Source organism: Marmota monax, unplaced genomic scaffold (genome assembly GCF_021218885.2).
Source record: "Marmota monax isolate L192 unplaced genomic scaffold, Marmota_monax_Labrador192_F-V1.1 WCK01_AAM20220418_F8-fsc00008, whole genome shotgun sequence".
In the NCBI taxonomy this organism is placed as follows: domain Eukaryota; kingdom Metazoa; phylum Chordata; class Mammalia; order Rodentia; family Sciuridae; genus Marmota; species Marmota monax.
Genome location: NW_026694432.1, coordinates 6,719,790 through 6,739,461, shown reverse-complemented (window position 1 = coordinate 6,739,461; position 19,672 = coordinate 6,719,790). Strand labels below are relative to the sequence as shown.

Sequence of the window (19,672 nt, the reverse complement as noted above, 5' to 3'; positions counted from 1 at the left end):
CTGTGGGCTTGGCAGGTCAGGGCAAGCCTGGTTGGTGGGTGGTAAGACAGGAGAGTTCGAGCTGTGTTCTCAGCATAGTGCACGGCCTGCTGTAGGTGCTCGAGATACTGTTGAAGAGAAAAAGGCTGAGGCTGCAGAGGGTCACGTGAACAAGTGTGGGGAAGGGTATGAGGAGACAGTGTTGTAGCTGAGAGCTGTAGGCTGACTGTGCTCCCCAAAGGTCCTCTAGGGAACAAAAAGGGCAAGGTCTTAATGGGGCTCTGGGACAGGAGGGTCCTGTGGGTGGGGAGGGAGATTGGCAGGGAGAGTCCTAGACAAAGGGAGGGACCTTTCTGCCAGCCCCAGGGCGGCACTGGGCTGGGGCTGCCCTGCCAGTCTGGCCCTGGCGCCCGGGCAGGGCGCTGGCTCCCCTCCAGCCTCCAAGGGAGGGGAGTAGTTCTGCCTCTTGCATGGCCGCAGGCCTTGGGCACAGTCCAGCCTCCACACAGCTCGAAGGCCTTTCCCTCCTGGCTGCTAGTGACCCTACCTGGCCACCTCTTCAGTGCCTCAGCTCTTTGTTTGGTGAGGAGGCTCCGCCCCCACGGTCCTAGTCGGCACTGGCCCTTCTGGTTTAGCAGGTTCTAGACTTTGGATTCGTTGCAGACACGTTGAGGCAGGAGCTGGGGCGGGAGTTCCTCTCCCTTGCCAGAGAGGGCAGGTGTGTGTGAGGGGCCACAGTGTCTCCTCTCCTCTCAAGTTATTCCTTCCTGCCCCATTCTGCGCTCTGTGTGCCAGGAACTGGGTCAGACAGACACTGGGATAGGGTAGGAAACAGGACAGGCATGGGATCTGCCCAGCCCAGGCTATGTTCCAGGGGAAGCAGCTATTAAACACCAAAAATGTCAAAAAAGTAATAGCCCCATACATAAGCAGTAGTAAACCATGAGCAGAAGTCAGGACCTCACACACGTGCACGAACCGGGCAGTGCTGTGGGGGACCATGGAGCCTAGAACCAGGCCCTGAGATAACTGGGCACCGGTGACGAGAGGGGTGGGCCGTTTTCTGAGGAGATGATGTTTAAGTTGAGACCAGAAGGGCGAATGGGAATTGATGGGTAAGGAGGTAGTCCGAGAAGTAGCTCCTTTCTCAGCTGAAGGAGCATCTTACCACAGGCCCCGAGGCCGTAGGGAGCACTGTTTGTTCAGGGGCTCCAAAGCCAGGACCTGGGAAGAGTGGCTGAGTCAGACTTGGCAGGGCCTTGTCTTGTTGTTTTTGAGAGCAGTGGAAGGCCTTTGGAGGTGTTTGTCAGGGCTGGGGCTATTCTTTGGCTGCTGAACAGAGATTAGAGGAGCTGGGGTGGGTGAGACCCAAGGAGGGTTGCCAGCTTGAAGCCAGTGGGGTCTCTGGTCAAAGGAAGATGACAGCTGCACCAAGGCAGTGGCAGTGCAGGTGGAGAGCTGTGGGGAGGGGTCAGCAAACAGTCCAGTGAGGACCCATCTGAGAGGAGCAGCAAACAGTGACTGTGTGACCTTGGGCAAGTAACTTGACTTCTCTGAGCCTGTGAACTGGTAATAATGATAAAAGATTTTTAAAAGAAATAAAGTACCTGGTGCAAAGTGGGTGCTTAGTGAAAGACTGATACTCCCCCAGGGTCCAAGCCTGAGTTCATGAGCACTGAGCAGGTGGTCTTGAAAGGTCATTTCTCATGGCATTAGCCCTTCCTAGAGGTATTCATTGGCCTGATTAATAGGAAATGGATCTGCTGTCAGGATTAACGAGGCATTGCAACATCTTAATGAGCCAGGTTTCTCTGGGCTTGTGATGCTGGGCAGTGGGATTCATAGGGATAGGGGCCGTAGGTTGGCTGTGGTGTGTGTGCCTGGGTGACATGGGTGTGGTAGTATGGTGTCTGAGCCCCTTCCTTCCTCCCCCTTTCCTGCCTCCTGTGGAGGAGGACCTCAGGGAGCTGCCCAGGCTGTTGGAAGGCATTACACAAGGCAGTGGGGGTGGGGTGGGGAGGGGCAGGTTTACAGGAAGCATTCACCTGGGAAGACATCCAGAGACACTTAGGAGCTGGAATGTCTGGGCCTTTGGGGCTGCTGGTATGTGAGGGCCAGGATGGGGGAGTCACGGTTCCTGGCCCAGGCCTGGGGTGGATAGAGGTGCCATCATCGAGATGGAGAGCAAGCAGGGTGGGATAGTGTTGGGGAAGGCTGGGGCTCTTCCTGAGGGCAGCTCTCTGACATGCCTTGTCCCTGAGCTTGGAGATATGAGGGTGGAGGCGGAAGCAGGAACCCAGATGCTGGGGTTCAGATCGCACTCTGCCGCCTACCAGCTGTGTCATGTTGGACAAATCCTTTAACCTGTCTGTGCCTCGATTTTCTTTTCTATAAACAGTAATTAAAGCACCCACCTCACAGGCTTCAAAGGGTTAATAAGCGTTCAGCTCTCTGAACAGTGCCTGGCACATATTAAGCACTACATAAAGGTTAGGTGTCATTACTCTTCTCTCTTTTTTGCCCTCTTACCCCCCACGACTGCCACCTGCAGTGTTGGTCATCTCTGTTTAAACCATGCCACCATGATCACTTGCTATCTCCATCTCTTCCAGGCAAACCTATCTTTGTTAAGGTCCCTGAGGACCAGACTGGGCTATCAGGAGGGGTGGCCTCCTTCGTGTGCCAAGCTGCAGGGGAACCCAAGCCTCGCATCACTTGGATGAAGAAGGGGAAGAAAGTTAGCTCCCAGCGCTTCGAGGTGCGTCCTCTGGGGTGAGGTGCAGGCAGGACTCAGTGTCTGTCTACACCTTTCAGTTTGGTCCTACACCTACTCTTCTTAGTTTCCCTCCCTATGGGTCTTCTGGAGGTATGAGCAAGATCAACCCTGAGCAGGCCTCCATGTCCCCAGCAGGCTGTGACCACTTGTCTGTTCTCTGACAGGTAATTGAGTTTGATGATGGGGCAGGGTCAGTGCTGCGGATCCAGCCATTACGGGTGCAGCGGGATGAGGCCATCTATGAATGCACCGCCACCAACAGTGTGGGCGAGATCAACACCAGTGCCAAGCTCTCAGTACTTGAAGGTATGTGCTGGGAGGGATGTGGCATGGTGGGTGGGTGGGTGGGCTCGGGTGTGAGGAAAGCCAGCTCTCCCTGGCCCTGCCATGCGTCCATGAGCATTTGGCAGAAAGGAGTGCTGACCACCTTGGGTGGGTGAACAGGCCTGGATCACTGGCTTAAGCTGGAGCCAACTGTGTGCATGGTACATTGTATATCCTCCTGCTGAACCACGTCAGTGCAGTGGGGTTCTGATTGAGGTGTGGAATTGTAGTTGTGGGTTTTGTGGCTATGGCCACAGATGTGATTTTCATTTGGAGCCTGGCTGTAGGTGTCAGGTATGTTCCTATTACCCCTGTGAGCAAGGTCCCAGGCTGGGGACTGGGGCTCTGTATGTACATTTCAGTGTCTTCTCTTACTTGGTGGCTCCTCCATTCATTCACACTCCCCAGACTGCCTTGAAGTCCAGAAGCCTGCCCTACTGAGGGCTTCCTTTGAGATGCTCAGTGTCTAATGAGTTCTGTAGGGACAGCCCAGAGGGCTCACTGGAGTGAGGAAGAGGGACTCTGAGCCGAATCTCAGAGTGAAATTGGGGGAGCAGTTGGCAGCAAGGCCTGTGCCAAGGCCCAGTGGTGAAAGAGAATAGAGCTCTCAGAGAACTGTGAGAGGCTGAGGTTTAGATTGGGTTTTTTGGGAGGTTTTTTAGGGGGGACAGGGATCGGAAGCTGGAGAGCACAGGAAGATGGGGGAAAGCCATGAGTCAAGATTGGCGGGAAGATCACACTGGGTTAGGCTAAGAAATGAACGCTTTCTTGGGAACATAGGAAGCCACAGTGGTTTAGGCAGTGACATGATTAGACCTTAACCACGTGATTTTATCAGTCTGAATATGTCTGTGTGTATATTTGCAAAATACAGCATTGACTATTGTTTTCTTTTTCAAATGCAATACTTGTTTACTTTTAAAAAATTGAAAACTATAGAATAGAACACAGGAAGAAATAAAAGTCACTCATTATTCTACCTCTACAATTATTGGTTATTTCCTTGAGGCTCATTTTCTGTATGTGCATATATGTTTTATGTGTATAAATAGAAAAGGGATCATATGCTGCCCAATGATTTGTAAGTTTGTAGACTTCTTTGTTCCTTTTTCATTCATTCTTTCTTTTCTCTTCTTTCCTTTTTTCTTTTTGTTATGGGTTTGAACCCAGGTGTCACACATGCTAAGCAAGTGCTCTGACACTAAACTAAATCCCCAGCCCTTGCTTAAAAAAAAAATTATACTTTCCTTGTCATTGAGTATTCTTCTGTGTCATTATTTTTAATGACTGTGGTAAGCTGTCACATAGAAGTACCCTAATTTATTTAGCTGTTCTTTTATTGTTAACACATATGTTGTTCCCACCTCTTTTCTTTTATAAATAAGGTGTCATAGATGGGGGCAGGGATAAAGGTGTTCACTCTACTGATGATTTCCTTATTCCAGGTAAGGTCATGGGACACATGCATTTTTAAGCTTTTAATATTTCTAGAAGATTTTATCAGTTTATACTCCTGCCAAGCAGGGCATAAGAGGGCCTCTTTTTTTTTTTTTCACATCTTCACCAGCATTGGGAATTACCATTAAAAAAAAAAAAAATCTTTGCCAAGTTAATAGGCAAAAAATAGCATCTCAATTTAATTTGCATTTCTTTGATTACAAGAGCAGTTAAACATCTCTTCACATTGGCCATTTTTACACTGTGGCTTTATGTATTCACACGTGCATCCATTCAGCAAGTTTTGTATGTGTGTGTCTTGTGTGAATCAGTGGGTTCTACAGCCCTTCGATAGGCCCTCCAGCTTAGAGGGACCATATAAAACAATGGACCATCTACTCACTGAGTGACCTTGGACCAGTGACTGTGGCCCTGAGCCTCATTTGCTCCACCTGTAAGCAAGGCTCTAATACCCACTGTCCAGGCAGGTTTGGAAGATTAAATAGAATGTGGTTAAATACTTCCCAGGACTCCAGTGTGAATGGTAACTGCTATTGGGCTGGAAGTCACAAGTTCTGAGGCCTAGGCACATAGGCTGATAGCTCTTGGTTTCTGTGCTTCCTGGCATCATCTGGATGGTGCTGTCCCTAACATTCCTTCCATCCAGAAGTCTTATGGGGCAGGGGCTCAGAGGACGGGGCCCTAGGCCAAGACCACTGATTGCCTAGCCACTCCTGACCTCAGTTTCCCAACTTGTGACCTGGGGGTAAGTATTTTAGTACTGCCTCCTCTCTCCCTCCTATTGGCATCTGTCCCATCAGGGAACCATCTGCCCTTCCTTAGCATTTGGGTGGTAGCTAAAAGCCCAGAACTCCTTTCCTGGAGGTTGTGTTCTCAGTCTTTCAGGTTGGAGAGCAGCAGGTCTCCTTGTTGGTATTGAAAGAGAACCCTCCCCCGGAGCCCCTAGGCGCCAGGTTTTCTACCTCAGGAGCTCTCCTACCTTCACCACTGCCCTGGCAGCTTTATCTTTTATTAAAGGATTCAAGAGGATGAGGGTATCTTGTCAGGACCTGGAGGAGGAAAACTCAAGCTCGCAGTGGGTCTGCTTTGGGAATGGCCTTCCTGGACACTGGTTTCTCTCTCAGGGGTTGGGGTATGTTTCTTTATTCTTATGTGGTGCTGGGAATGGAATCTAGGTTCTTGTACATACCAATAAGCACACATTTTACCACTGAGCCTACATCCCCAGCCCAGCCCAGGATTATATTTGTACCTCTGGAACTTGGGAAGTGTCTGAGGAGGCTAGGAGAGTGGGATAACAGGTCCCTACCCTTGGAGCGGGTGGAGCTATGCGACTGAGTAAGCCCCTCCCACTCCTGAAACATAGCACCCGGAAGACAAAATGCTGACCTACAGTGTTGGTCTGTGTAACCTTGACCAGCTTTGGGCTTGGGAGAAGGGATTGCCAGGAGGTGGGGCCAGAGTGAAGCAGCCCAGACTGACTATCCCCACCCGCCCCTCCTCCTAGGAAAGCCAGGAAAATTGGGGTGCATTCAGGGACTAGATGAAAGGATGACTAGAGTTCTTGGGGTGGGCTTAGCGGGAGAGTCAGGGCCATTCTTGGGAGGCTACCACAAGGTCTAAGGAGGGGTGGGGAGAAGCTGAAGCTGGTTGGGGGCTGAAGAATAAGGGTTGAGTCCCTGAGCCATGTCATACACTCTGCACATAGCCTGTAAACACAGAGGGTATGTGCATCTGCTCACCATGAGTCGGGTGCCTAGGGAAAGTGGCTCTGGGCTGCCTGGAACCACATACCACTCAGTGCCCTCTGCCCTTGCCTCAATTCACACCTCACTCACAGCTCCCCTCACACAGCTCCCTGCTCTGGAGTCACTCCCGCTGGGGGCACCGGCACACCACTCCTGGCCGCCTCACCCTGCTTCCAGAGCAGGACTGCCGTTCCTGGTGTGGCTCAGCACGTCCCAGGCAGCTGTCCTGGGTGGCCAGCTCTCTGCTTCACCACCCTGCTGGGACTGGGGTACAGGGTGGGGATGCCCAGCACAAGCTGGCTCGGGGTGAGCCTGTCCTGGGCTGTGACGAGTACAGGGGCCCAGCCGCCCAGCGTTCCTGTCTGAGTGGTAATTGAAGCCATTAGCGCGCCAGCCTCTCCCTCGCCGGGTAATGGCAGGAAAAGCTCTTCTCGCTCCGCACTCTTGAGGCGGCGGCTGAATCACTCCCCCTCCAACCCGCCCGCTGCTGCCACTGAGACAGGGAATCTGACATTTTCCCTCATGAGGGAGGGGGAGTGGTGGGGGAAGGGAAGCAGGCCTTGATTCTGGGCCTTCCCACCTCCGGGAGGTGGGGGACAGTGAGAGTCTTGAGTTTAGTCTGGAGGTCATGTATTCATCCGGACAGCGGGGTCCAGGCCAGACAGAACTGTGGTCAGGAAAGCCTTAAGAGGCGGCCAGGGGTGTGGCCCAGTCCTGGTGGCTAGGTAGGTTCTGGAGGGGTCACAGAGCTCAGGGAGGAGGAGGAAAAGAGGTTGTGGAGCAGGGTGAACTGTTTCTGACTTGTCCTGGGGGCCAGGCTCCAGGGCCCCGAGTGCAGGCAGCAGTGTTGGTCTTGTCATGGATTTGGCAGATAATGTGCTCTGAGTGTGGCGTGGGGGCCCTTGTGCTGTGTGTAAAGCAGTGAGGCGTGTGGTGTGGTGTGTACAGCAGGGCTGTGCCCGACAGGCCGTGTACAGGCTGGGATTGTGCAGCAGGCTATGGGTGTGTGCACATGCCTGTATCAGGCAGTGGGGGAGGAGGATGGTGTGTACAGCAGGTGGTGTATACCTTATGGGCGATGTATACAGCAGGCAGTGTGAGTGTATGCACAGCAGGCAGCGTGTAGAGTGGAGTGTCTAGCAGATGGTGTGTGCTTCAGGCATTGGTGAGGGGGTGATACATAGCAGGTGGTGTTCACCTTACAAGTTGTGTGGACAGCAAGAGGGCAAGCAGCCTGAGCTGAATGTGTGGGGTCAGTCTGGTGCTGGTGGGAGGTCAGAGGTGCTATGCCTGGTCTCATTGTCTCTGGGATCCCATTGGATTTCCACTTGGATCTGTTGGTCAGCCAGGACAGCTGGACAGAGGTGGATGTAGCATGGCATGGTTGGGCAGAATGTTTCTCAGCATCTGCCGTGTTGACTAGGCAGTTGCTGTCTAGCCAGGCCAGGGAGGGAGGATGCACCAGAGAGGGACCCTGCTCAGACCTGCCTTTGGGAAGTCTTGGGACCTTCCCGTCTCCTTCCCCTTTCCTCACCAAGCCCAGGTTCCCCTCTGCCTCTGCCTACCTGGTCTTGATGTCTCCTACCTGGCCAGGACCATAGCATTCATGCCATGTGGCTAGAAATGGAGCTGTCTCCATGGAATGCCTGGTGTTTCCTACCTGGGAGCAGGTTCCAGGAGGGGATGACTGTCAGGCACTGAACCATTGGCCAGGGTAGAGGCCTATAAGTGTAGTGCTGGGCCTATACCTCTGGGTTCTGCTGTGCCTTTTAGCCTGGCAGGCTCTGGGACCTGTGGGGTAATGAAGGGCCTCTTGAGATACCTTATACCCTCAGTCCCTTTGGAAACAATCCCAGTAACAAAGGGCTGATGAGCAATATATGACCCTTTCCTGAGGTGTCCTGGGCTGGGCTGGGTGTTTTCCCAGGGTGTCTTCCTCCCTGCTCTGCCCACTCCCTGCCTCAGCTTATCTGTTCCCTTCACCTATGACTTGGCCCAGGCCTGATTGTGAGGGGTGGGGAGTTTGGGTAAAGGGCTGCTACAGCCAGAAGATGGCTTTCCAAGTGGCAAGATATGCCCCCTTTCTGTGGCCTGCATATGTGTGTCTGGCTAACAGGCTAGTTTTGTGGAAGCCAGGCCTGTCGCCCACCAGATTTGCAGCCACAGAAGACAAAAAAGGCTCCAGAACCTGGAACCCAGGGCAGCCTCCGCCCACCCCTGACAGATGAGGCATGTGCATAACTCAGGTCCAGCAGGTTGTGGCCTCTGTGACCTGTCCTTCGCTCCTGTGACTACAGTGAATTTCAGGACCATGCAGACATGAGGTTCTATAGCCTGTTCCCAGAGGTTCTGGACTCCAGGCCTGGGTTTGGGAGAAAGCACAGGGAGTCCTTAAAGATTAGACCCTGAGTTTCTTGGTCCCTGAAAGTCTACTTTTTTTTCTGTCTTCAAGACCTGAGTGGACTCCATTCCGAATGGGTCCTCCTGTGACGTGGGGCCCACTACCTCTAGTGGGTCCATGGACACAGGACCACCTCCCCTGTAGTCACAGGTGCTCCAGGCCTGCCATGTGCAGAGAGGTCTTGTTTACTCTTGTTTTTCCCAGTGTTGTGAAGACAGCGGGGCAACAACTCAGGGAATAGCTCTCCATGCTGGAGATTTTAAGTACCCCTGCCTGTACACAGACTCGGTCCTTGGGAAGGTGCACTCTCCCCTCTTTGCCAGGGAAGAAAGAATTTTATGAAGGAAAGTGACATGACCAAATTATGCTTCGGAAAGATCCCTATGGGTACTGAGTGGGGTAGAAGGAGACCAACACGTGACACCACTGAAAGGTGGATGCAATCCATGCAAGAGCTGCCATTGGCTTCAACCTGGGCATGTGTAGGGTCATGTAGACATGTGTAAGGTTATGTTCATGGGTAGGATTGTGAGGTTAGGAAGAGTAGTGTCCTGCCTGAGGGGTCAGAAAAGCAGGAGACTCTGGGTTTCTGGCGCTAGGGCTAGGTGGATGGTGAGACCATTTTCTACAATTCAGATCAAGGAGGAGGACCAGGTTTGAGGGGTGAGTTGATGAGTCTTGGTAGTAATCTGTTGAGTCAGGTGTGTGCAGGCATCCAGGGGAGTTTGTCAGGGAGGCCTTGTACAGATTGACGCAGCACTCTAGGGGACATCTGGAGATGGAGACGGCCGAGAAATGGCAAGTCTCAGGAAGCCAGAGCCAAGACAGGAGAAGAAGCCCAGGGAACTGACTCCTCATGTTGGAAGGAGGTTCCTGAGAGATAGGAGAGAAGCCAGGAGTATGTCAGGCCATTGAAGCTGAAAGAAAAGAATGTGCGAAGGAGGAGGAGAGAACTAGCCAAGATGAATGTTGGGAAGTGTCTTTTGGATTTTGCTCTGTGAAGTTGTTGACCTTGGCGAGCAGAGGGGGTGGCAGCTAGGCTGCAGGGGCCTGAGAAGTGAGTGGGAGGCTGTCAGTGGTCTGGAGTGACTAGGAGCAGGGCCTGAACTTAGGGGGGGTAAATGGATGAACAGAATATCCCTGCAGTGGGAATGAGTGGGGGAACCCTGGAAGGGTCCATTGTAGGCCAAAGCCTAGAACCCGAGTGTGAGCTGGGTGTATGACCAGGGGATATCCTCTGGGTTCCCTGGGTCTGTGTGGTGGGGAGGCCTCACCAACCAGGTTGAGTAGGGCAATGTGGAACGCCAGGGAAGCCCAAGGGAGGGGGGATTACTGAGAGAGGGAGGCCGTGGCTGCCGACAAGCCCCAAACAGCTCAGATTCAAAACAAAACAGGCTTTTAAGATGCCAAGTTTGATGAAATCTGAGTGCTGGAAGAGGTGGGAGTTTTCTCTTGGAAAAACAGCTGAAAATCGACACTGAAAGCTGCGAAGGGAGATGGGCTCAGGGCTCCCTGGGCCCCCTTTGCAGCCTGGGAACCTAGGAGTGGGTATGAGAACCTGAAGGTGTGGAGAGGCCTTCTGATTTGCTGGGAGGTGTCTTGGTCCTGCCCCTGTTGAGCCTAGAGGTACCTCAGGGACAGGACTGAGGTGGCCTTGGCTTCTTCCTTGGGTGCCTGAAGGGCAGGGGGAGCTGGCAGCCCCATCACTCTAGAGGTTCCTTCATTTTTTTCAGGCCCTGCGTGTGTCTCCAGGTGCCTGTGTTTGCACAGGGCTGTCTCTGGCTCTGCGTGTTCCTACATGTGTGTTCCCTGTCTCCGTGAGCACAGCCTCTGGCTCTACTTGTGGGAGTCTGTTTCCACAGGTGCTTGTCACTGCAGATGCCCCTCCATATGCACATGTAGGTTTCTATTTTTGCACCTGTCTCTTTCTCCATGTGTATCTTTGGGTCCCTGGCTGTGCATGTTTCTAAGGTGACTGTGTGTGCAGAGACAGGGTGAGGCCAGGCTCAACACTCACACAGGAGTGGGGGTCAGGCTCACAGACGGTGCCACCCCAGGGAGCCTGTGTATGTGTGTGCCTGCCTGCATAGAGACACCATGAGTCTGGGTAAACATGGGTGAGGAGGTCGTGCTGACAGACGGTGCTGCCTGCCCTGGGACCCTGTAAGGCATCTCCATCTGTTAGCTTCCCTGGTGCAGCCCCCTCCCTCTGGTTCAGACTCGCCTTAGGCATCTTAGGCTGAGCTGGACAAAGAGACATGTGTGTGCTTTCCAGGGATCCTCAGCAGCCTGCCCCCTCCAAGTCATTACAGCCTGCCTAAACTAATCATCCACCTCTACTCTGTCTTCATCTGTTAGGACCCCAGCACATGCCTCAGCTCCCACCAGACTTTGCCCTCCTCTTGGCCTTGACTCAGTCAGTCCTTCCCAACCTGGCCCCTCAAAGCGTTCTGCCTCCTATGTTCAAGGGGTTCCTATTCTTGAATCTCCCTCTTCCAGGAAGCCACCAAGGTAGCAGATAAGTAGTAGAGTCAGATTGATCAACTCTACCACTTGGGAACTTAGCTAAGCTTCCTCCACCCCCACCCCACCCTATCCTTAAACTCCCCAAAATGCTGCCTACTCGCATGCACATATGCCCTGTCATCTACCTCTGCCCATGGGGCAACAGGACCTCCCCAAAGAAGGGAACAGGTGCCCCTGCTGCATTGGTATCTATAGGCCATCACAGTTGGATGTGGGGCCATTCATGCCCACGTGGGCACCCAGCACAGACGCACACGGATGTGTGCAGGCATGTCAGACCCTCAGGGTGTGTGCTCTGCTATGTAACTATGTATGGAGGCAGAATTTACAAACAGATGTGGAGACTGGGCTCCTGGGTACCTCTGAAGTGTCCTAAAGTCCTGGTGTGCTTCTCTTTCCAGCCAGGATACCCTCTTGTCAGAGGATGGAGGGCCTAGCCCAAAACAGATGCTTCAGGGTGCTGCATCTTTCGAGGCAGCTGTGGGCCTTCTCATACTGTACCAGTCGCTGCAGCACCTTGTTGGTGGAACCAGAAACCTAAGTGCCTTGAGGGCTCCCTGGGGTTGGGGAGCGGGGTCCCTGGTGGGGACACAGCTAAGCTGGGGCTGAAGGGCGGTGCCCAGTTGGACCTTGGAGACGCTCACCTGCACAGACACGAACACGTGCAGCCCTTTCATGGTGGCACCGCCTCTCTGCTGTCACCATGGTTACAGGGTGGCCTGGAGGGGGGAGGGGCCCTCCCATCTCGGCAGCGCTGCACTATCAGGACGGATGCATTTGGAATGGCCTCGGTGTGACCCAAGCGTCCCACTGTTGGAACGTGGGTCTGTGCTGGGGTGTCCATGTGTGGGAGACACTGGGGTTTGCTTTTCAATATATGGAAACACTGCAGCTTGTGTGCAGGGGTCCATGGTGAGTGGAGCCACTGAGCCAGGAGCAGGCTGAAGGAGTGGTACTGGAGAGGTGCTCTCCCCAGGGGTACCCTTCATCTCTCCCCCCCTGCCCTGCTGGTTGAGAACACTGGGGCTGGGGTTCTACCACCTGCTTTCATCCAAGCCCACCTCTGATTTAAATGAATGACCTTGGGCAGGTTTCTAGATCTCTCTCAGCCCAGTTGCTCTTGCACCTCCTAAGGTTTTGGTAAAGATTGTTGTTTTGTAAAGCATTTTAATGCATAATCTACATCAGAGTAAATGCTCCATACATGTAATCTAACCTTTCATCCCTTGTGTCTGGGTCTGTTTTCCCAGTTATCAATGGGTTTGGAGTGACTGTATGGCATTAGCCTGAGGAATTTGTCCTGGTTCTTAACCTGAGTTGTTCAGGCCAGTGTGGACCTAGCTCCAGTGGGTACTTGGGTGGCGAGGGGTGGGGTTTCAGTGTGCTGGTCTGATGGATGTGTCAGTTAACACCAAGGTAGGATGAGGCATGTGGCAGCCATCAGGAAACACTGCCCTCCTTGGCTATTTGTGCTGGAGACTCTGGAGTGGAAGAGAAGGAAGAAGCAGCAGCTGGTCACCCTGTAGGGCTGAAGTCCTCCTGTGAGAAGACCTCCTTCTTCTCCCAGAGGTGGCAGAACAGCAGTCTTCCCAGTGCTGCCTAGAAGTCTAGATGGTGCAAGGGACTGGCTTTTGGGTTCTGCTGTTTTATGGACAGCTCTTCACACTTGCTGGTTTTAGGCTCTGGCAGCAGTGCCTGAGGGATGATCTGAGCCAAGGACAGAGCCATTGAGGGCGTGATAATTGAGGAAGGAAAATTAATTGTCCTTAATTTGGCACAAATCCCAAAGACCTTCCCTGTGTCAGGAATTCAGAGTAGACTCCCAGGACATGGCCTCAGATGATCATACTTCTTTCCTTCTCCTTGATCTTTACTTTGCAGGTAGAAATGAAGGCCAGCTAACTCTTGGGTCTGACTGTGGCAGACCCTGGCTACCCCCTACCCCCTCCATTTGCTGAGCAGGTAGGAATGAGGTCTAGGAAAAGCTAATCTGGTGCCCTGGTAGGTAGGATGGCTCTGGCATCCCCCAGTGTCCTCCAGCTGCTGGAGGAGAATGGGGAGGGAACCCTGGGCCTCAGGTCTTGCTTGGACTTACCTGTGAAAACAAGTGATGGAAGGACTAAAGGAAGCTATTCCTTTGCTAGGTGCATCCCACATCCTCCTCATTTCCATTCTACCTTCATTCTTTTGCTACTGTCCTTTCAAAACTCAGAGCTGAAAGTCAGGTCACCGTGGGATCATATTTACAGCCAAGGAGATGCTGGGTTTATATCCGGAATTTATAGGACTGCAAGTTGGGAAGCACACAGCCAACTCCTGGGGAAGGCTGGGAGGAGAAGCCATCCTCGGAGTCCTCCTGCTCCCCAACCCAAGACCCTTTCTCCTGATGATCCTTAGCCCCTTTGGGATGCCCCTGGCATTTGCAGTTCCCCAGAGGTCTGGCAGAAGATAGAGCCATGTCTTACTCTGCCTATTGGGGCTCCTCCAGTTTCCTTTCCTCCCTATCCCCCTAATCCTTCCCCTGGGGACTCCCAAGAGTCTCCAGGGAGGGTTGGCTCTGCCAGTCTTTACTTTGTTCCCTTCAGAGGATGTTACATGCTTTTCCCCTGGTATAGGAGCCTGATCTCAGCAAGTGTCCCACTCACCCGTCTTGGGCTGGGCCTGTGGGAGAAAGGTACAGAGTGATCTCCCCTACCATAGAACCCAGCTTCTAGCCAGGAGGTGGACAAACAGCAAATATTCCTTTGCCCCATTGGGTGTGCCTGGCATCCTTGTTGGCAGAGAGGCACTGATATACTTGATGGTTGTCCCAATGGGGAGGGCCTCTTGCCAGCTGAGGACAGGAAAGGGCACCACAGGCCCTATCCTCAGTACCTATCTGCCCCAGAAATTCAGCCCTTGCTAGTTAAAATAATGCCCTCTAGTATGAATGTGGATTCTATCATATACCTCTCTGACACCTTGCATGCATTTCCAGGTGTCCTTTAGGTGGCTTTACAAGGCATATGGGGTGGGCACTTGAACCCCATGGACAGATAAAAGTAGACGCACAGAAAGACTAGAGAATGTACCCAGGTCTTAAAGTTCTTACAGGTGGAAATGGAAATTCCACTTGGTCTATTCTAGTCCAGGACCTGACCTGCTACCTCCTCATTCTATCAAAGGGTGGGGAACAGGCTGCTGCTATCAATTCCTGTTGGTCCCTCGGAAGTTAACTCCTCTGTGCGCTGCCAACTCCTGGAAAGCTGGGAGAAGGGGCAGGGAGTTTTTCCTCCTTCCACCAGTGTTTGATGTCTCCATAGAGCTTTTTTGTCATCATGCTCAGGCATGATCCCCAGGTCTGAACATAGTTCCCAGGGGCCAGAGAGAGAGAGGGAGGAGAGGGAGGCGGCTCAGGGTCAAGGCTGCTATAGAGAAGGGGTCAGGGACGGGACCAGAAGTAGAAGAGGATCAGTGATAGGGCAGGGTGCCCAGGGTCATGGCATTCTGCCGTATGTGGAGCTGAAGGGGATGCAGGTAGAAGAGAAGCACCTTGCATGCTGACTTGGGAGCAGAGGCAGGGCTCTGTCTGGGTTGTGATTTGATGCTGTGGGAGCTGCCCCCGCCCCCCTTTCGCAGCCTGGTGTCCATGCAGCACTTTCTACTACAGCCAGTAGAGCATTGATCTCATTCTTCCCAGGGCCTAGAGAGATAACTGCTGACGACTTCAGTCTGAGGCATTATTTCTGAGACCTGGAAACTCACCAAAGGGGTAGGGGTGGGCCCTGCTGCAGCCCCCAGCCCTGCCAAAAGTGAGTTAGGACCCTGGTTCCTCACATCAGGGTAGGCCTCATGCTTAGAAATCAGAAGTAGGGGAAAGAAGGGTTTTGTGTATCCCAGCCAACCTGGGAGTCAGGGGACACAGAGAGGTCCTGGGGGCAGGCAGGGCCAGCCCTAACATGCACATCGCTGTCTTGTCTACAGAGGAACAGCTGCCATCTGGGTTCCCCACCATCGACATGGGGCCTCAGCTGAAGGTGGTGGAGAAGGCGCGCACGGCCACCATGCTGTGTGCAGCTGGTGGGAATCCAGATCCTGAGATCTCTTGGTTCAAAGACTTCCTTCCTGTGGACCCTGCTACCAGCAATGGGCGCATCAAACAGCTGCGTTCAGGTGAGCTGAGGGCAGGGATGAAGGGGTCACAAAGACCTTGGGAAAGGCATCTTGCCAGAATCCCACACAGTCTTCCCTTTTGGGCCTAGGTGTCTGGGGCTGACCCTTTGGGCTGAGCAGAGCGCTGCCATTGGGGGAGGCTGGAACTTGTTGCAGAACTGCCTGGTCCAGGGAAGATGACTTGGTGGAGAGATCTTCTTAGCTCTGCCTATATCTTCCTGGGATTGTCAGACTCCAGACTAGACCAGTTCTGCGCCTCCCAGCACATGTGACATACTATCATGTGTGGCACGCTCTGCGAATGTGTCTGTGGGTATTCATCCTCCACTTTCCCTGTAGCCTTGCCTGAGACACGGCCGGGATGATTCTTCTCTAGACAGCAGGACTTCAATGGGAAAGAGACCAAAGATGTTTGATTCATTAGGTTTCAAAAGGCTGGACCTCAGGGGCCTGGAAACAGGGGGACTTGCTGCCATCCCTTGGCCACCAGGGCCACCTGTCTCCTCTGGATTTCTCAGTCGAGCCAAGTTGGAGTCCTGGGAGCAAGGATGCCATTGTGACCAGGCAGGAGGTGTCGCCCGTTGATCGATCTGCCTGCAAGACTCCCGCCAAGAAAATTGATTCAGTTTTTGTGGGAACTGAGCGGGCGGGAAAGGAGGCTCTGAATCAGCTTGGCTGCATTCTGCATCTGCTGCCAGCTCAAGCTGGACCCATAGACCTTAACTCCAGAAACCCTACGAGCTGCAGGATGGTGGTTCTCAGGCAGGATGGCCAGGAGTGGCCAGAGCCCCTGTCATCTGTCTGCTGTGCTGCCAACCCTTAGAAGAACACGACTATACCCCTCTGGGGGCCTCTGCTGGCTTTAGAAGTGCCCCACCACTCCCAGGGGTGCCAGTCCCTCCCTACCAACTCCCAACAGGCACACACCCTCTTGGTGCCCAGGAAGAGGAGGGAGAGATGAGCCACCCAGTGGGGCAGGATTCTGGCCCTAGCCACGGCCGCCTGAGACAGCCCACGAAGTGTTAGCTCATTTAATTTAATTAAAACTCAACAAGATGGAGGCAGCTGTAGCGCAGTTAATTAAAACAGCCATAATCAAGGCAGGAAACGGTCCAGCGGTGTTTGTGGCCGCTGCCCAGCCCTGCACAGCAGCCGGCATGGCTCAGCTCCTCTGCATTTCCTCCCAGGTCCCCCAGGCAGGCTCCCCAAGCAGCCAGACAGTTCTCCCCACAGACTTGACTCCTCCCCGGAATGGCACTGACTGACTGGCAGCAGTAGTTCTGGGAAGCCCTGCCGTCTCAAGCGTTTGTTCATCAAGTATTTATGTGCTACTCGCTGTGTGCCAGGCCTTGTGCCACCCCTTCTCTGCCCGTCATTTCACTAGGTGCTATTCAGACCTCATCTCCTTGTCCTGTCAGCAGTGGCTGACACCCCTTCCTCCACCTTGACCACTTCTTCTCACTTCTCCTGGGCTGTGCCTCTCCTGACCCCTGTCTGAGTCCCCAAGTGCCCCTCCCTTACAGCAGCATCTTCGACTGCAGGTTCCTCCAACCCAAGAGCCTGGGAACCCAGTCCTTGCCCCACAGACACAGCCTTTCCCCAGACAGGTGAACTCACTACTCCTAGAGCTTCAGATGCTGTCCTTATCTGTAGTTCCTACCTCTGTCTTTCCAGCCCAAATAGCTTACCAGAGCTCTAGGTCACAAAATCTGTTTGCTTCCCTATATCACCCTGACTGGAACAAGTGATGACCCTCTCCCCAGTTAGTTAGGCTCTTCTCCTGTTGACCCTCTCCAGGAGTGGCATCCCCCAATCTGAAATCTGGAGGACACCCAACTCCTACTCCAGTAAAGAACAAAATTCTCTTGGTTTATCACCCACATGGCTCTCAAATTGGTCCCCTTCTTTCCTTTCACTGCCTTTATCCTATTTGAGGGCACCAAACCCCACTCTCCCTATCTGCAGGCTTTCCTGAGAATCCATCTTCCAGCAGCTGTCAGAGATCTGCTTGTGTTCCTCCTGTGCTCTGACAACCTCAGGGGTGGACCCTGGGCCCATGACCTTTGACCAGGCCTACGTGGTCAAATACGTGCTCCTGGACAAGGCTAGCAGAACCCTTGATCTTCCCCTGCCCATGTCTCCAGCTTTATCTCATTGGGTCCCAGCTGTACCCTTCCTAGCTCTGTGGCCCCAATTAAATGAACTTTGTCAGTTTTCTCATCTTTGAAAGAAGCTATGTTAAGTAGTGAGACAAGGACTATCGGTTTACTGGCTAGCCTTTGGTAAGGGCCCTGTGAATAGAGTTCTCCCTGCCTCCTGCCACTCCCCGACTCACATTGAGCCACACTGTACCCTTGCTCACCTCTTGGCCCTCAGTTCACCTGGGTCTTCCACTTGAAGGCCTCCAACCTTCTTGGCCTCAGCCTACTCATGCGGGACTCATCCTGCTTCATGTTGTAACCATCTGGCCCCAGCTAAGCTAGGCATTCCTTGCAGGGAGAACCTGCAAGGGACTAACTCTGTTTAGAGAAATGCCCCCAAGCCCAGCTATAGGTCAGGTCTCTCTGAGCCCTTGTTGAATGAATGATTTTATGAACTTGATCTTTGGTACTTGTCTCTGAAAACTAATATTCAGTCCTTGTTTGGTCATTCCTACCATCTGGAGCTGAGATTTATGGGTCATAGGGTCTAGCTTAAGGCTTAGGGTCTAGCTTTTAGGATAGAGCTATGTGGTACCCGAGGGGCCTCAGCATCCCATCTTTGCAGGTACAACAGGATCTCTCCCCATCCCTGCCTGACTCTTGCCTGTGACCCTGGACCCCAGTTGCTGCTGTCCTGCCTGTTAACATTTGGAAGGGTGCTGAGGCTATTCCATGCACATTTTACAGTAACATCCCTTCATGGAGTGGAGTCAGGCCCCTGAACACTTGGCTATTTACAAGGATCTTGATGGTTTACGCTTCACCAACAGTTTACAAAGCGCTTTCCTGCCCTTTGTTGCAGCTGACTGCTGCAACTCTGTGAAGTAGGACAGGCTGGATTAACATGCCCATTCACAGCTGAGTTAAGGAAGTCACCTGGGGTTACACATGGAGATTGGGACTCAGGTCTGAGAGCTCCCCTGGGAGGTCAACCTGGGGCCTCTGGAGTAGCTGGACTTTACTAGGGCTCTAGATCTGCACAGTCCCATCTTCAGGCCTCAGGCCCCCACTGGCCAGTACCAAGAAGTCCTCCATTTTCTGTTATCTGATCCCCATAGTACATCCAACTAGGATGTGGCCCCTAGAGCATGAGCTAGTCAGGGTGGCTGGCAGCACATGCTGCTGAGGTGTGGATGCTGTTCTATAGCCTCTTTCTTTACTGCAGCAATGTGACTCCTGAACACTATAATCTATGGACCACTGGAACTTGAGACCTGGCGTGGGCCCAGGGAAACAAGGATAAGTTCAGAGCATGTGGAAATAGAGTCACAAGCAGGAAGTGTTAAGCAGGCTGACTTCCAAGTGGGGCTCAAGACCACTACTGTGTTATGAGAGGTACTGTTAGCCCATAAGTTCTGCCAAGCCTGGACAGCACTCTGAGGCTTCCTGTGTTCCCATATGGCCTGAGTGAGTAAGCCTCTGTCCCTGCCACTGTAGAAGGACAGTCTTACCATGTCCACAGAACCTGAACGAGACCTATAGCCTCAAGAAGAGATGGCAGCATTTGGCTGCAGGAAGAGGCCTGCTGACCCCAGCAGGAAGAATATCTACTGCCCCTTATTCTGCTAGTTAGCCCCAGCTCTTGACTGGAAGAGCCCTTCTACCTTTCTCTGCTCTGCCTGGCTGGGTCTTCCAGAAAGTCACATTGTCATTGTGTGGTCATGGTTTCCCTTTGGCCCTGAGCTCACTGGTGCCTCTTGAGCATGAGCAAGACTAATGGGGTGACTGACTAATGGGTCCCCTTTAGTTCCTTACACCTGTCTTGTGAAATGGAAAAGGCAAATTCTCTCAGTTTGGTAGGGAAATTGCAGTTCTGAGAGGTCAGCAGGTTAGGTTTTGGAAGAACTGAAGCCAGGGGATGGGGGGTTCCCAGACCTGGATTGTACACAATCCACCCCAACCTGAGCTCTGGCCCAGACCATAGGAGCATGTCTGTCAGCAGCTGTCAACTTGCAGGATCTTTACTTGTAATTATCAGATGACCTTAGGGAGCTTTGGTTTGTGTGAATTTTATCTATCAATGATTAAAACTGAAAAGATTAAAATATTTACTAATCTATTTTAAAATAACTTAAAAACCTATTATGTTTTAATATAAGTAACATTT

The 19,672-nt window shown here is 52.7% G+C and overlaps 1 protein-coding gene across 7 annotated transcripts in view; it reads left to right on the top strand.

Moving 5' to 3' along the window:
• The window catches only part of Ptprf (protein tyrosine phosphatase receptor type F), an 83,262-nt gene that overhangs the window by 18,078 nt on the left and 45,512 nt on the right, over nt 1-19,672 (top strand). For all 7 annotated transcript variants that reach the window (XM_058570818.1, XM_058570817.1, XM_058570816.1 and 4 more), the window contains exons 4-6: nt 2,592-2,737; nt 2,920-3,061; nt 15,176-15,364. In XM_058570818.1, the coding sequence (XP_058426801.1) occupies nt 2,592-2,737; nt 2,920-3,061; nt 15,176-15,364 (477 nt within the window). The remainder of the gene's footprint in view (nt 1-2,591; nt 2,738-2,919; nt 3,062-15,175; nt 15,365-19,672) is intronic.